The sequence below is a fragment of the Alligator mississippiensis genome, chromosome 2 (assembly GCF_030867095.1).
Source record: "Alligator mississippiensis isolate rAllMis1 chromosome 2, rAllMis1, whole genome shotgun sequence".
In the NCBI taxonomy this organism is placed as follows: domain Eukaryota; kingdom Metazoa; phylum Chordata; order Crocodylia; family Alligatoridae; genus Alligator; species Alligator mississippiensis.
This window is the reverse complement of record NC_081825.1, coordinates 173920134-173936410: the sequence shown is the minus strand read 5'-3', so window position 1 is coordinate 173936410 and position 16277 is coordinate 173920134. Positions and strand designations below refer to the sequence as shown.

General features: G+C 45.5%; 2 protein-coding genes across 2 annotated transcripts; one reads left to right on the top strand and one right to left on the bottom strand.

The window, feature by feature from the left end:
- Window positions 1-1271: 1271 nt before the first annotated feature.
- LOC102563952 (olfactory receptor 5AS1-like) lies at window positions 1272-2223 on the top strand. Its single transcript, XM_014604869.2, is given in 2 exon segments — window positions 1272-1886; window positions 1888-2223. Coding segments are annotated over 2 exon segments (951 nt in total).
- A 4895-nt stretch (window positions 2224-7118) lies between these two features.
- Window positions 7119-15013, bottom strand: LOC109285505 (olfactory receptor 1052-like). The gene is made up of 2 exons (XM_019496759.2): window positions 14105-15013; window positions 7119-7331 (listed from the first exon to the last, which is right to left on the bottom strand). Exons 1-2 carry the CDS (start codon window positions 15011-15013, stop codon window positions 7119-7121), a joined length of 1122 nt encoding a protein of 373 aa, XP_019352304.2.
- Window positions 15014-16277: the final 1264 nt, after the last annotated feature.

Genomic DNA, 16277 nt, shown 5'->3' with positions numbered 1-16277 from the left:
ATCCCCTGGTCTGAGAAGGGACAAAATATACTTATCACTTAACATTGTTTCTTGAACCTGTTTTCGAAAAACCTCCAGTAAGAGGGGATTTTACAACTTCATTTGGTAACCTGTACCAGTCAACCATTTTTATAATTAGCACATTTTCCTTCCTATCTAACCTTGATCTCCAATGCTGCAAATCAAGCCGATTACCTCGTAGTCTACCCTTAACGACAATGGACATGTGAGGCATATGTGTTCATAGCTCTCTTTATAGTTGCTGTTGGCATATTTGAAGTCTTTGATATCTACCTTCAGTCTTCTATTTTCTAGATGGAAGGAACCCATTTCCTTCATATTTTCCTCACTGATCACCTTTTCTTAACATCTCATAATTCTTGTTATTCCCCCTCTGGACTATCTCCGTAGCATATGCATTTTTCTTAAAGTGAGATGCCCAAAATTGGATACAGGTCAGGCATTCCCAACCCAAGTAGAGTGGAATAATTACTTCCTGTAATTATGATGTATCAGCCGTGTCTACACAAGATGCTTTGTGTGCAGTCATTACTGCACAGTCATTTTGTACCTGTACAAGCAAGTACGAAATGACTGTGCAGTACCCAAATTTAATGCTTAGTAGCTTCACCAAGCAGCTTTTAGGTGAAGCTGACTGCACAGTAGATCATTACTACTGCACAGCAGTGTTGGGTCATGCTTCATGCCATGTGACACTACTGCATACTAGTAAAAGCTACTGCACAGTCTGCATTGCATATAGACACAGCCACCTTGTAATATATTCCACAATGACAGTTTGTCTTGTTTATAGACAAATCACATAAAATACTCGGTTTATGAACCACTGTAACCCCACATCCTTTCCTTCCACTGCTGCCTAGATGTTTTTTTCTCATTTGATATTTCTGCATTCAGTTTCCCTTTCTTTCTGAAGGTTTCTCACTCATTCCAATCTAAATTTATCCTCCCATGCCCGCCACTTTAGAAAAATGTAGTCCTTTTTTCACTTACTCTCATCTCTTTTTCATTAGGGGAAATTCCATTGTTGGCATTACATACATAGCTTTGAATGCTCTCACAAGCATTTTATTTTTATGGACAGGCATGAGCTAAGCTGTTGCATTTCTCTCTCTGATCAGTGATACAGAGAAAGTTGGTAAAATCTTTACTAAATCCCTCTGTATTGTGTTTACAGGGAGGTATATTATTCCTTTGTGTGTCTCTTACCTACCAAAATCATTATTGCTTTGACTTCCTGTGCTGAAGAAATGCCCAGTGGAAACCAGACTACAGTGACTGAGTTTATTCTCTTTGGTTTCACCAGTAGTCCTGAGATGGAGGTGGCCCTGTTTGTGCTGTTTCTCATCATCTATTTTAGCACTTTGGTGGGAAACATTGGCATCATCATTCTAATCCAGATTGACTCCTACCTTCACACCCCCATGTATTATTTCCTCTCCAACCTGTCCTTCTTGGACCTTTGCTACTCCTCTGCAATTGCTCCCAAGATGCTGGCAAACTTCTTGACCCACAGCAAGACCATTTCCTTTGCTGGCTGTGCAACACAAATGTTCCTTTTTGCTGCCTTTGCAGATACTGAGTGTCTCGTTCTGGCTGCAATGGCATATGACCGTTACATGGCCATCTGTAACCCACTACTCTATACAGCTGTCATGTCTCAGAGGGTCTGCATCTCACTGGTAGCAGGAGCTTACATCAGTGGTAGTATGAGCTCATTGGTACACACTTGTTTTACATTCACGCTATCGTTCTGTGGCTCCAATGTCATCAACCATTTCTTCTGTGACATCCCCGCACTGCTAGCACTTTCCTGCTCCAACACTCATATCAATGAAATCCTTCTCTTTGCCTTGTGTGGCACCAAGCACCTTTGTGATCCAAACCAGCACCTTTGTGATCATCCTTGTTTCCTACGCTTACATCCTCTTTGCCATCCTGAGACTCCACTCTGCCGACAACAGGCACAAAGCCTTCTCCACTTGCACCTCCCACCTGACAGCCATCACCTTGTTTTATGGAACACTTCTATTCATGTATTTACAGCCTAGTTCTAGTTATGTCTTGGACACAGGCAAAGTGGTCTCTGTATTTTATACTGTGGTCTTTCCCATGTTGAACCCCCTGGTCTACAGCCTGAGGAACAAGGAAGTAAAGGATGCCCTAAGGAGAACATTAGAGAGGAAAGTGTTTTCACAGTGACATGACTGGGGCAGAAAAGGAAATGGGAAGAGGTCCTCTGGTGCACTGCACAGCAAATTTGCAAAGTGTTTTAAAGAAGGTCATAATCCACACTGCTAATTTGGGCAGAGGTACTTGGGCTCTATGTATTTAAATTTACAGCAGTAGAAACTTCCGTGGATTAGGAATGATCTTAGTTGGCTAGGCACTCTGATTTCACATTGGATCCAGTTTGTTTCATTGCATGACTATGTATCAAAAGATGGAATTGTTTTCAGTCTCTGCTTTCATCCACACTGGGGATCCATGCCAGCATCTCCTCACTGCCACTGCCCCCTGATCATCCCCAAATCTCTGCTCCCTGTGGAGCCAGGTAGCACGGCAAGGACCAGCACTGCACTGTCATGCAACCTGGCTCCGCAGAGAGCAGAGATCCATGCCAGGGTCTCCTCACACCACAGCCCAACCTGTGCAGTCCTGCATCACTGGGCCAGCAGGAGATGGGCAGCAGTGGTGAGGAGACCCCCGGCATTGATCTCTGCTCTCTGTGGAGCCAAGTCATGCAGCAGGGCAGAAGTATAAAGCTGTTTCCCTGAAAGCCTGTCTCCTAAACTCCAAAATGTTCTGAAACATCTCCGAAACATTTCCAAAACATTTTGGATGCCTTGTTCATTTCAGAGACGTTTCTGAGCCTTCCATTTCAATTCAGATTTCGTGTTTTGGGCACCGAAATGGCACAAAACACCTCCAAAATTTCACACAGCCCTAATACCCATGTAAACCCTGAAAATGAAACCATGAAAGTATTTTGTTTCCAGATCCTGAGTCAAAACCCCAGTTTGTATAATCCAGTCTGTTCATTGTGACCAGTACTTCGTTCCTAGATGTTTAGAAGCAGAAATACTGATAAAACACATAGAATCTGCAGATCACATACGGGACTTATGGGATTGCCTCTCTTTGTCTCTTTATTTTTTATCAAATAGCAATGAGACTATGGACAGATGTTCTTGTCCCAGGAGAAAATGTTTTCTCCCGTGACAAAGTGTGATTATTTAGATTTGCAGGGGCAGAGGCTTCCCCTGGGCCTTGAAAGTGGTGTGCAGCAAGCATGCAGAGACCACAAAGCAAGGCATGTTGCACTGACTGGTGTCCACACTTGTCCTCATTCACCTCCAGCAAGCCTTGAGATGCCCAAAAGCACACTTCACAATCATTTTGCAGCTGCTGAGCTGGTACTTAAACAGTTACTTCCAGGTAATCAGCAAATGGCTTTATCAGCCAGGGTTGCAGTGGGTAGGCAGAGTCTCCTAAGTGGAGGTATAGTCATTCCTTCAACCTGGATGTCAGACATGCCAAAGGCAAATTCTCTCCACTCCATCAGTTTAGGCAGGAGGAAGCTTCTAAATAATAAGTCGTCATGCACCCTGTCTGACCAACCAGCATTTGTGTGTGAGAAACAGCCATAGTGGTCCACAACTGCCTGAGGCATAACTGAAAAATACCCTTTTTGGTAGACGAATTCATTGCTACATTGTACAGGGGAAAGAATGATATTGTGGGGAACCTTAGGATGACAAATCAATCCCCAAATCCTATGGTTAAGCCCAGCATTTGATACACAAGGCCATTATCTATTGGATCATCCATCTGACATACCTCATGCACCACCTCTGTAGCTGTCAACTTGCTGAAATGGTTTGCCTTGCAATAGATGGCACCTAAAGTCAGGAGCTTCCATATAATAATGGCAACACACTTCTCCAAGGATTAGGGTGCCCACATAACTAATGCCCATTATTGTATGTGTGGGGAAGTTCAGGAAGATCTCCATGAAGGCATACCTGGACACCTGGAAGTTCACATGCTACTGCTTCTCATCCTAGGTGGTCATGATGATCCACTCCCCCCAGTCCCTGCTCATCCCCCTGGCCCAGAAATGCCACTCTATAGTTTGGAGTCACTCCTAAATCTTCCAGGCCACAATGTCCTGTCCTGCAGGCAAAACATTTTCATGTTGGCAACTGCTTCTGTGAATTAGGAGCCAAATGTATCTACAAACCACCTATTGCTTGGCAGCAGGCACACACATGTGTTTCTCTCCCACAAGTATTATTTCCTTGCTCTTGATGCCAATGGAAATAATTGTTGTGGCCAACAGAACGCACCAGCTTTACCTTTTCTTCTCAAATGCACTTATGAATTAGCAATGCTAGGCCAGTAAGATCCACCAGGTGACAACCATTCAGATCCATAGTGGCCAATGGTGGTGGTGGCACAGTCAGCAGTGACAGTATAAATGCTGCCAAAATACAAGCAGGTGGTCAGGGCCATGCATTACATATCATATCATATCACATCGTATCATCATATCACGTCACATCACATAACATGAAAATCCCTCCCACAAAAAATATGCCACCCCCAATATGAACACCCAATGGGAACTTTCCTTGGTATTAAGAGAGTCAGGGGAACCTATGGACACTTGATCAATGAAAAGCATGTATAGACTCACTTTGCCATTTCCTGTCAGAAAAGCAGCAGTGCATTCAACTACTCTAACCTGGGCCCAGCTACCCAAGACACTTCAGTACAAAGTAGACTAATCTATTGTGCAGTAAAGAATAACCATGTAATCATGCACAGCAGCTACTATGCAATACATTGCTAGTAACTTTAAACACACGTGCGAGATTATAGCACTCATGTAGATGCTGACTGGGAGCAAATTTGCTCCAGGTCAGCCACATCAGCATGGAATCAAGTCCTGGTGTTTCTCAGTTCTTGCGAGCCCCCAGAAGCTCGGAGCTGATCAGCACCAGGACTGGATCACTCTCTGTACCCTGTCCTGTAGGACTGTGCAAAATGTTGACAGAGGCTTTGTTTTGAAGCTGTTTCAACACGTTTTGAGCTCGAAACAGCAACATTGAAATGAAACAAAAGGCTTCAAAACAGCTTTGAAAAAAAATGAGGGCACACAAAACATTGCAAAAGTTTCAAAACATTTTGAGGTTCGAAGCTAGGCTTGCTGCAACTAAACAGAAACTAAAGATGGGGAGGAGGAAGATGGGGGAAGGACTGCTCTCTGATATTGACAACATCTAGCTCCCTGTTCGATTCCCCAGCTCTCTAATCACTTCCCCTAGGTCTCTGATCATTTTCCCAGCTCTTCCCAAGAGGCATGGGCCCTTGATCTGTGTGTGGGGTTTCAGAAAGCTACAGTCTGCTGAATCCCAGTGCGCAGATCCAGGTGGGGAGGAAGGAGCCAGAGCTTCTGCTGTGGCCATCTCAGGCAGGATGGTGGGGGAGGAGGTGGAGGCAGGCTTGGGGGGAAGCTGCTGCTGCTACTGTCACCTCCACCTGAGGTAGGGAGGTAGGGGAGGAGGTGGTGGTGGGTGGGGATGGGGAGGAAGCCAGAGCTGCCACAGCCTCAGGCAGGGAAGTGGGGGAGGAGGTGGAGGCAGGCCGGGGGGAGAGAGGCTCTAGCAGCAGAGGGACTGTTCACATGGCTGGCCCTGAAGCGGCGGGGGGCATTTAAACATTCTGTGAAAGCCTGTGTCATTCATGACAGGCAATTGATTAGTCTGTGCATAACTATGATTATATTCCCAGTGGCCACATCTATACATTCACTAAACTGTGGAGTAGATTAATTATTTGTAGAGAAAAGCATCACTGTCTACATGTGTGATGCTATTAGGCCTTAATAAACTCGTTTACACCACCGTAAAATACTGTCAGGGTCAGTACTGTCTTACAGTGCAGTGATTAACTGAGATTAAACACACTTGTGGCAGGCTTACTAGTGGCAACCCAGTGTGATGATTTGAGCCAGATGGCTCCAGCCAGTTGGTGGGAGCATTCCCCTTCCCAGCCAATCAGAAGAAGGTAGGAAACAGGCTTGCCCTGCCCTGCCCTGCGCTGCCCTAGGGGTGAGCTGAAAAAAGAGGACCTTAGGGGGAAGTAACCTGTCAGGCTTTCCCATTGGTCCTTCCCAAACTGGGGGCAGAGCCTTCAGAATGAATAAAAGCCCACGTGCTGAGCAACGTGTGCTGAGCACACAGGCAGCTTCAACAGGGGACGATGAAGACGAGATTCAGAAGAGCTGGAAGAGATGACTAGTGGGGCAGAGAAGTTATCCCAGAAGTGCCCTGTTGCTTTCAACAAGCAGGAAGCAGCAGGCGGCTGCATCCCAACCCTACCGTGGCAAGAGCTATGGCATAGGTGCACAGGATGGTGCACGGAGGGTTTGGAGAGCAGACAGGACCTCAGCGGCTGTGTGAGGCAGCTTGGGTCCTCATTCCTGCATGACACAGGAGCCCTCGGTGCAGGAATTGGTGCACAGGAATGGTAAGAATCCAGAAGCAGATGGGACCTCTGTGACTTCATGAGGCAGTGTGGGTCCCCAAACCTGCTTGAGGGACCACCAATGATCACCTCCAATAAAACACCCTCTTCCATGTGCAACTATTTACAAGCCTGTGGTTAATGTAGTATAAGGTGGGATGATAAGCTAGTGGTGCCTATGGCATGGAGCCTGGAAGGAAGCACCAAGCATCCTAGCCTGTGGCAGCAGAACCACAGGTGCAGACACCATGGCAAAGCCAGTGACTTGGGGGCACAGCCATGCATGAGGGCAGGTGCTGTTCAACCTGCTATCCCTTCTCCTCCACGTGGCTGGGACCAGCAGGGACCATCTCCCACTCAGGGTCCACATCACAGACAGAGGAACAGTGGGCAGGAGCCCAGATAGGTGGCCTGGCTGCTGGAAGACTCAGCTCAGGAGCAGAGACAGGGTGCCCTGGCCACTGCAGGTACCACTGGATCTTCTACCAGGACCACTGGGCTGGGGCCAGAGCCAGGGCTGGAGCTGGTGGCTGGGTGGTGGACAGTTGCCAGGTGGCAAGCTGGGGTTAGGCTGGTGGCTGGGCGGCCACTAGCATGAAGGAAGCTGCCAGGGCTAGGATGCTGTCAAATACTTGGTGTTCCTCCTCCATGGCCCCATTGCCCAAGCCACCAGAGACCTGCCGCTCCTGGGTGTCCACCATTCTCTCAAGGAGGGCAATGTTCCTCTCCTTGAGGTACAGGAGCCTGGCGCCATAGGCCCACTCCTCACGGTCCCTCTCCTGCTCTCAGGTGGCCAGCTTCTGATCACACACAACCCTCTCCCAATCATGCAGGATATCCTCAGAGCACCAAGCCTGTGAGTTCACCAGGTGCTCTTCTGCTATAGTGACCAGCTGGTCCAGCAGCAGGGTCCAATCCTGCAGCTGACACTGTCAGAGGTGGTGCATGTGGAGGGCACCAGGCATCAGGGGCACTGCCCATGACACCATATCTCAAGGGGCAGTTGGTGCCTCTCCCCTACAAGCAGTTGCTGGACCTGCAGAGTAAGGACAGAGAGGCTCTTTGCGAGAGTTTGCAACATTTTAGAGATAACACACTTTATACCAAGGAGCTATGCACCATCCAGCCTCAGACTGGGGGTTGTACATGCACAAGTTCCCAGGGACCATGGTGAGTTGGCCAGGCAGCCCTTGCTACAGGCAGCCACCGACTCAGTCCTCCATCTCTGCTCCCTTCATGGGGGCAGGTGGCCTACTTGTCTTTTGCCACAGGCAGCCTGCCTTCCCAATCCCTTCCCTAGGCTAGGCCAGGGCTGGCTTCTGGCCTCAGCTCTCATGGCTTCTGTGGCCCAAATCCCTCACTGCTCCTGCAGCCAGGCAGTTTGCTCATGTGGTGACAGGCCTGATCCAATCAGGCTTTGGGGGCTTGAGGCTTCCACCTGGCTGAGATATGGAGCTGGTGACCTCCCCATCTTCTCCCTGCTCGGCCTCTCCAAAGAGGCGGCTCACATTGGAAATACCCCACATGTGGCCTATGCCTCAATAATGCCCCTTCTGTGAGTCTCCCAGGCACACAGCAGTGAACTGTTTGAGCACACTGAGGGGTTCCCATCCCTCTGTGCCCAGATGATACTGATCTCCATGTTGCTGTGAGCACAGCTGAGAACCTGACATGAGGCCCTGAGATTAATTGTTGTGCCAGGCAAGCTCGCACTTCCCCATCATGCATATGGAGGGATACCTCTGCCTAAATTATGGGTCCGTGACCCTGGGGCCGAGGATATCAATGCTGCCATCAATGAGTTTCTCTTCATGTGATAGGCCCCTGATAGCCTATCATGGACAGCACTGGATGCTCAATAAAGTTCTGTACTTCCTCCTGCCTCCCTGTGTTCTGTGCGAGGATTCACCCCTGGTGAATCCTTGCTAACTGTTCCTACTCACATTATTCTCCTCCAAGTGCTTAGAAATGTTTTTCTGGAGGTTATGCTCCGTGATTTTTTCCAGGGATTGAGGTTAGGCTGACCCATCTGTAGTTCCCTGGATTCTCTTTCTCCTGTTTCTTAAATATTGGCACTATGTTTGCCCTTTTCCTGTCATCTGGGACCTCTCCTGATCACCATGAGTTTTCAAAGATGATGACCAGTGGCTTTGCAATCACATCAGCCAACTCCCTCAGCACACCTGGGTGCATCCCATCCAGCACACATCCAGCTTTCTAAATAGTCCCCTAACCTGTTCTTTCACCACTGTTGGTTTCTCACCTCCTCCCCAAAATGGGTGGCCATGTACAGTAGCCTCGGGGTTGACCTTGCCTCTGAAGACAGAGGTAAAAAAGAATTGAATATTTCAGTATTTACTGCATCTTCTGTCACTAGGTTGCATTCCCCATTCAGTAATGGACCCACACTTTCCATGATCTTCCTCTTGTTACTGACATATTAATAGAAACCCTTCTTGTTACCCTTCACATCTCTTGCTAGCTAAAACTGTAATTGTGCTTTGGCCTTCTTGACTTCATCCCTGCATGCCCAAGCTATACTGTTATACTCCTCCCTAGTTGTTTGTACAAGTTTCCACTTTTTATAAGCTTCCTTTTTGTGATTTAATTTACTGAAGATTTCTCTGCTAAGCCAAGCTGGTCTTCTGCCTTACATACTCGTCTTCCTGCACATCAGGATGGTTTGTTCCTTCACTCTTAGTAAGGCTTCTTTCAAGTACAGCCAACTCTCCTGGATCCCTCTCCCCCTCAGACTGGCCTTTCAGGGGATCCTGCCCATCAATCAAAGTCTGCTTTTTCTGAAGTCCAGGGCTCTTACTCTGCTGCTGCCCAAGTTGTCCCTCAGACCTGGACAGGTTGGACAAGTGGGCAGAAAACAACAGAATGCAGTTCAACAAGGAGAAATGCAAAGTGCTGCACCTAGGGAGGAAAAATGTCCAGCACACCTACAGCCTAGGAAATGACCTGCTGGGTGGCACAGAGGTGGAAAGGGATCTTGGAGTCCTAGTGGACTCCAAGATGAACATGAGCCGGCAGTGTGACGAAGCCATCAAAAAAGCTAATGGCACTTTATCGTGCATCAGCAGATGCATGACGAATAGGTCCAAGGAGGTGATACTTCCCCTCTATCAGGCGCTGGTCAGACTGCAGTTGGAGTACTGCGTGCAATTCTGGGCACCACACTTCAAGAAGGATGCGGATAACCTGGAGAGGGTCCAGAGAAGGGCCACTCGTATGGTTAAGGGCCTGCAGACCAAGCCGTACGAGGAGAGACTAAAGAAACTGGATCTTTTCAGCCTCCGCAACAGAAGGTTGAGAGGTGACCTTGTGGCTGCCTATAAGTTCATCACGGGGGCACAGAGGGGAACTGGTGAGTATTTATTCACCAAGGCGCCCCCAGGGGTTACAAGAAATAATGGCCACAAGCTAGCAGAGAGCAGATTTAGACTGGACATTAGGAAGAACTTCTTCACAGTTCGAGTGGCCAGGGTCTGGAACGGGCTCCCAAGGGAGGCGGTGCTCTCCCCTACCCTGGGGGTCTTCAAGAGGAGGTTAGATGAGCATCTAGCTGGGGTCATCTAGACCGAGCACTCTTTCCTGCTTATGCAGGGAGTTGGACTCGATGATCTATTGAGGTCCCTTCCGACCCTAACGTCTATGAATCTATGAATCTATGAACTTCATAATGGAGCTCTGAGCAATCATATGGCTCTTTTACATACAATGCACCTCCTCCTCCTCCTCTTCTCCCCTGGCTGCCCTTCTTGAACAGTTTATACCCATTTATGACAGTGCTCCAATCATGTAATCTATCCCACCATGGGTCTGTTATTCTAATCACATCATAGTTCCATAATTGTGCAGGGAATTCCAATTCTTCTTGCTTGTTTCCCAGGCTGTGCACACTATAGGCGCCTAAGGTAACCAGTTGATTGCCGTGATTTCTTAGGAATAATGAGAACACCTCCTCTGTTGCTCCCTCCTGCTTGCTCTTCCTTCAGGTCACCCACCTCCCCACTTAGATCCGTCCTTTCATCTCCACCCCCTGGTGAACCAAATTTAAAGCCCCCTGGTGATCCTAATTTAAAGCCTCTAGGTTAGCAAGCCTGTCTGCAAAGAAACTCTTCCCTCTCTTGCTCAGCTGGATCCCATCTCTTCCCAGAAATTCATCTTTTTGGAACATCATCCCATGTTCAAAGAGGGTTTATTCCTGCACTCTGAGTAAGGCTTGTATACTTTTCTAAAGAAGAGTTACTGAGAGTGAAGCTTGGCTTAGCAGGTAACTCTTTAGTAAACTCAATCAGAAAAAGGAAACTTATAAGAAGTGGAAACTTGGACAAATCACAAGGGAAGTTATGTCTCCCCTGGAAGTATCTCTGGTGATACTTGGTGATAATCTTACTGCTTCTGTTGAAGCAATGCCACAATGAAACCAAAAATGCAAGTCATGGGGTAAGTAAAACATTTTCCATGGGGGGACTGACTCTATGGCCTAGTAATTAGGACACTAAACTTTGTAGGGAGAGCTTCAGTATTGGTCTGTATGTGATCAGCTCTCCCTATGACCCTCTCTCTGCTGAGTGCTCTAAAGAAGAGAGGGCAAAAGTGTCAGATTCTGCATTTTGTCCTCTCCTTTTCAGTCCAAACCAAGAACCTTGCATTCTGAGCTGCACATTGACACTATAGATTTTCATTCCTGACACAATGTAAGTGTCTTCCTGCAGCTTTGGCTTAACCACGTACTCAATTGAAAGGGCAGATTTTCAAACATACTAATAAGCTTGGACTTTCCTGTTCACTAGTTCCAGGTGGATTCCAGATCAGCGTTCAGGTTTTCTCGATTGTCCTGTTAAGGTTCCTAGTTGTACCCATGCACTTTTTTTAGTTCTACACGGCAAATTCTGACATCAGGGACTGGAAATCAGGACTCTCCTCTGTCGGGTTCTACTCTTCCCAGCGCACTGCAGAGGTATTGGTTGTAGTGTTGATCCACAACTTTGTTTATGCATCTCACAGTAGGCAACTCCTTGGTTAAGAAAATAAGTTAACCTGGTAGTAATGACTAGAACCCAGATCTCCTTCCATCCATCCTGGTGGAGTGCTCAAAACATTAAGACACAGATGAAATCTCTCCTGTGTGCTTTCCTCCTGGTCCCATGATTCTTGCATTGTCGGTTGACTAGTGGCCTGCTTCATCAAGAAGGGATAAAGGTTGCATCCCCTGATCTACTCTGTAGCCAGGCTGTTAAGTAACTTTTTTTGAGATGTGGGTTCAAATCCTATCTAAGACACAGAAAAACAGATTTTCCCCTTTCCACTAACCACTAGGAGAATAAGGAAAAATGAGCATCAGGACCTCTGTGAATTTCCCTTCAGAAATCCCTGAGAATCTATCCTTTGAAAGGAAATTAGACATTGTGATTTGCTGGTAAACTGAGCTTCCTAATGAACACAATGATTTCTACCTATACACTCCAGAGAGGGACAGAAATTCAAATAAGTCCCTTGTTAACTCTAGATTTCCTCAGGCTTTTAAATTTTACTTTTAGAGGCACATACCATGCATGCTTTGTGCAAATTAATGAGGCGCTCAAACCTGAAAACTTGTTAAGCACCGTGAAAGTCTCTCCATTGATTACAGAGGGATCCTAGGAAGATATTGTGGTCACACTAAACCACCTTCCATGGCACGAAGTCCGCTACTTAAGAGGTGCAAATCCATCACTGCACTGAGCTACTTTAAATCCTACCCTCTCTCATAATTCACCACAGCAAAGGATGTTTATGATTCAAGTACTTCCTCCAAACCTGACAGGAGATTGTAGAATACCATGAGAGATGCGGTCCAACCTAACCTAAAGGTGGAAACTGGAGTGTGAGGCCATCCTCCCGCAACTCCCTCCATAATCCATAGTGGCATTTATGAATTCAGTAACCAGTCTGTCTCAGAGAAATGACTGAATTTTTAGGGAGCATCTCTGTTAAGGAATATTTTGAGGACACGCTGTAAATATGACTTTTTTTGTCCATAGTATTTTCTTCTAAGTCTAGGTAGTAAGCGGTGCTCTGTCAGAGTATATGGATTTCAGTAAAGGCATGTGTCATCATGCTAAATTCACACTAGAGTGATGTTCATGCTCTCTACATGTGCAATTACACAAAGAAATGTGTAAGTAGGTTGTTGCAGGCTATATTGAGAAGCATTTAATACAGGGCAAAACAGAGACAAACAAAAACAAAGGGGAGAAATTTATAAAGTAGAGCGATAATGAGCTCCCAAAATACTGATGAATCTTTACTGTGTATGAAATATATTCCTCTGTACATGTCCAACGCAGAGTGATTCTGTGGGGATCTGGGTGATTAGGTGTATATACCTCTTATAAGTTGCCTGCATGCTAAATTTGATAACATAATTGCTTTTGCTGTATGATAAGTATTTGCTTCTGTTTCCTGGTATAGATTATTATCGAGCTCATTGAAAATATTGTGTTTGTTATCTATGTGATATTGCATCTGATAATTTCTCAGTTACTATTGTAAATAATAAATGATTGTAAATAATCATTTAGTGTGTGGTCTGGTGTGGGGAGAACCACAGGAGAACACTCCACTGAGTGGTGGCTCCTTGCTTATAGATGAAGTGGGAGTTTACTGAGACCTATTGGCACCCCAGGATGTCAACAGCTTGGACGTGGCTGCGGGTAGCACTGCCTCCAGGGTTACACTAGTTGGAGGGCTTACATTGGATTTAACTCGTGCACATACTTGAACTTTCAGATCTTAACAACAAGGTTGGGTCAGACCTCCATGGGAACTTCTGACTTAAGCCACAGCTCTTCCTACTTCCTCTGAAGCTGCTGCTGATGAGAAAAGGGGGAATTAGAGATGCCTGGTCCAAACTGGGTTTCTAAATTTCACCCTGATTATACAGGTGACATTTAGTGGTAGCACACAGGCCCTATAGCCCACAGAATAGGACTGATATATTCTGTGGTTTAGCCAAACACTTCCCCTACCTACGATAGTACTAAAAACTACACTTAGGCTACAACTGAAATGTAAGAACACCTTTAAAGGTGAAAGGATATTCAGTCTTCATACTATATTCGGTCCCCAACCTCTCTGGAAAAGCCAATCCAGAGATAAAATACTTTCTCTATGTTCTTCCATAAAGCCTTATAAGCCTGGCTGAAAATTATACTTTACTTTATTTTTTTTCATTGTCCTTTCATTTTAATTGTCCTTGTCCATCACATACTTAGTCTAATCTTCAGGTCCACACAGAAACAATACTGACAGCATCTCCATCATCTGCACAGTTTTATACAGTGGAGAACAGATTTTTTCGGTTGTTTTTTTTTTGCAGCTGCATCACAAATTAAACCTGATCCCTCCTTGAGTACCACTTCAGACCTCTTCTTTTGCATCAAACACCTACCCTGGTTTCCCTGCCCAATCTTCTGTGTGCCCCACACAAAGGCTACCTCTGGTTTTGTAGATGATCAGGAGTTTTGACAATCATTTTTCAAACATATTTTCTGCACATCACTCTCCTCAGAGCATCCTTCACCTCTTTGTTCCTTAGGCTGTAGATCAAAGGGTTCAACATTGGGGTCACTACTGTGTAGAACATAGAGACCATTTTGTCCTGTTCTTGTGAATTCTCTGTACGGGACTGTAAGTATGTGCAGGCCCCAGTTCCGTAGAATGCAATGACGGCTGTCAGGTGAGAGGCACAGGTAGAAAATGCTTTTTTCCTGCCTTCAGCAGATTGCAACCGCAGGATGGTGGACAGGATGTAAGCATAGGAGCCCATGATTATCAGATTGGAGCCTACTATATGTAGTATAGCAGTAAAAAGCAACACAACTTCATACCTGTGGGTGTTAGAGCAGGAGAGCTTAAGAAGAGAGGGTATTTCACAGAAAAAGTGATCAATAACATTGGAGTGGCAAAAAGATAAACTTCTTATCCAGGCAGCATGCAGTATTGAATAGATAAAGGCTGTGACATGCAATGCAGTGGCCAGCTTGAGACATTGTTTGGAAGACATCACAACCGTGTAGAGCAAGGGGTTACAGATAGCTATGTAGCGGTCATAAGCCATCAGTGACAAGAAGAAGCATTCAGAGGAAGAGCAAACAGTAAAGATATACATCTGCATAAAGCATTCAGCAACAGAAATGTACTTACTTCCCCACAGTGAATTCTCCAATGCTTTGGGGATGATATTGGAAGAATGACAGATATCTACACAAGATAGCTGACAGAGGAAGAAGTACATGGGGGTGTGAAGTCCGGGGTCAATACTGATTAAAAGGATCATCCCAAGATTTCCCACCAGTGTAATGACATAGATTACCAGTAATACCCCAAAGATAGCATCTTGCATCTCTGGATGAGCCGAAAATCCCTGGAGGATGAACCCAGACACCATAGTGAAGTTTTCACTAGCCATTTTTCTGACTCTCTGTGGTAATGAAGTGGGATTTTAAAGTTAATCTTGGAGATATATGGGGTCTAGAATGGATTGTCATGCACATTTAAAATCAGTTAAATATGTTGGCGAAACCATCAACATTTAATTTATAATGGACAACATGGAATGCCTAAGAGCAGTGACTGATTTCCCAAGGAAGTATAAAAGCAAGCTGAGAGGCAGGTGCTTTTGCTTCTTCTCTTTCAACCTAGAAATAAAAAATCCATTAAGATTAAGATCACAAAGGTGGAGATTAAAGGCCTATAGCTCTATCCTATACAAACAACTCTTGCCTTCCAGAGATATCAAAATATTTAAGAGAAGTATTAAGTGATAAAGGGGTTGCATGGCAAATGATATGAATAAAGAGTAAGAGAACTAGGCATGTTTAGTTTGGAGAAAAAGTGATTAACCTTCCTACATTTCCATGGGGTAATTTCCTACCTGAAACACATATTTTGTGCAGTATCTTAAAGTTGATAAATTCTATTTTTTTCTTTTCTTTTTAGGACATTGTCACTGGTACTGCAGTGCACAATATCCTTAACAAACAGCCATCTTACATGAATGGTTTGCCCTCTGCAGATGAAAAATTGCCCAGGATAACATGTTACACCAGGTGTGAATGCATTTTTTTTTTTTCCGTGTGGGGTAACAACTTACCCCAAGCCCATGTTAATACGTTGGGGTAACTTGGGGCAGAATTGCTTCTGTGACAGCATAGGTGGACAGGCTTGTCTTTGATTGTTACGTATATGCATTCAGCAGTAATCATTTCTTTTCTTTTTTTTCTGCAGTCCAGGATGAGAAGACAATTTCTTCACAAGTACTGACCTAGCAGAAAGACCGCTACAGCAGGACTTGACGTATGTGGGTCTGATTCAGAAAAACAAAGCCGATATCCCAAACAAAATGCAAGCAAATCAAAGAAGAGAAACTTTTCATCCATTTTTGCTTTTGTTGGGGAACTCATCCTAGTTTCCTATGTTCCAAAGAAGTCCAGAATTGTGCTGTTGCTGTCAAGCATACACCATGACCTGTCAGTGGGTGGAGATCAAAGAAAGCCAGACATCATCCATGACTACAATAAAAATATGGGTGGCATGGATAACCTTGACCATTTAGTCCGTATGACCACCTACAGATGGAAAATCAACACGTGGCCAATGACACTATTTTTCAAGATGCTGGATGTGGCTGCTATTGGCAGCCTCATCATTTGACTAGGCCACAATGCAAGCTG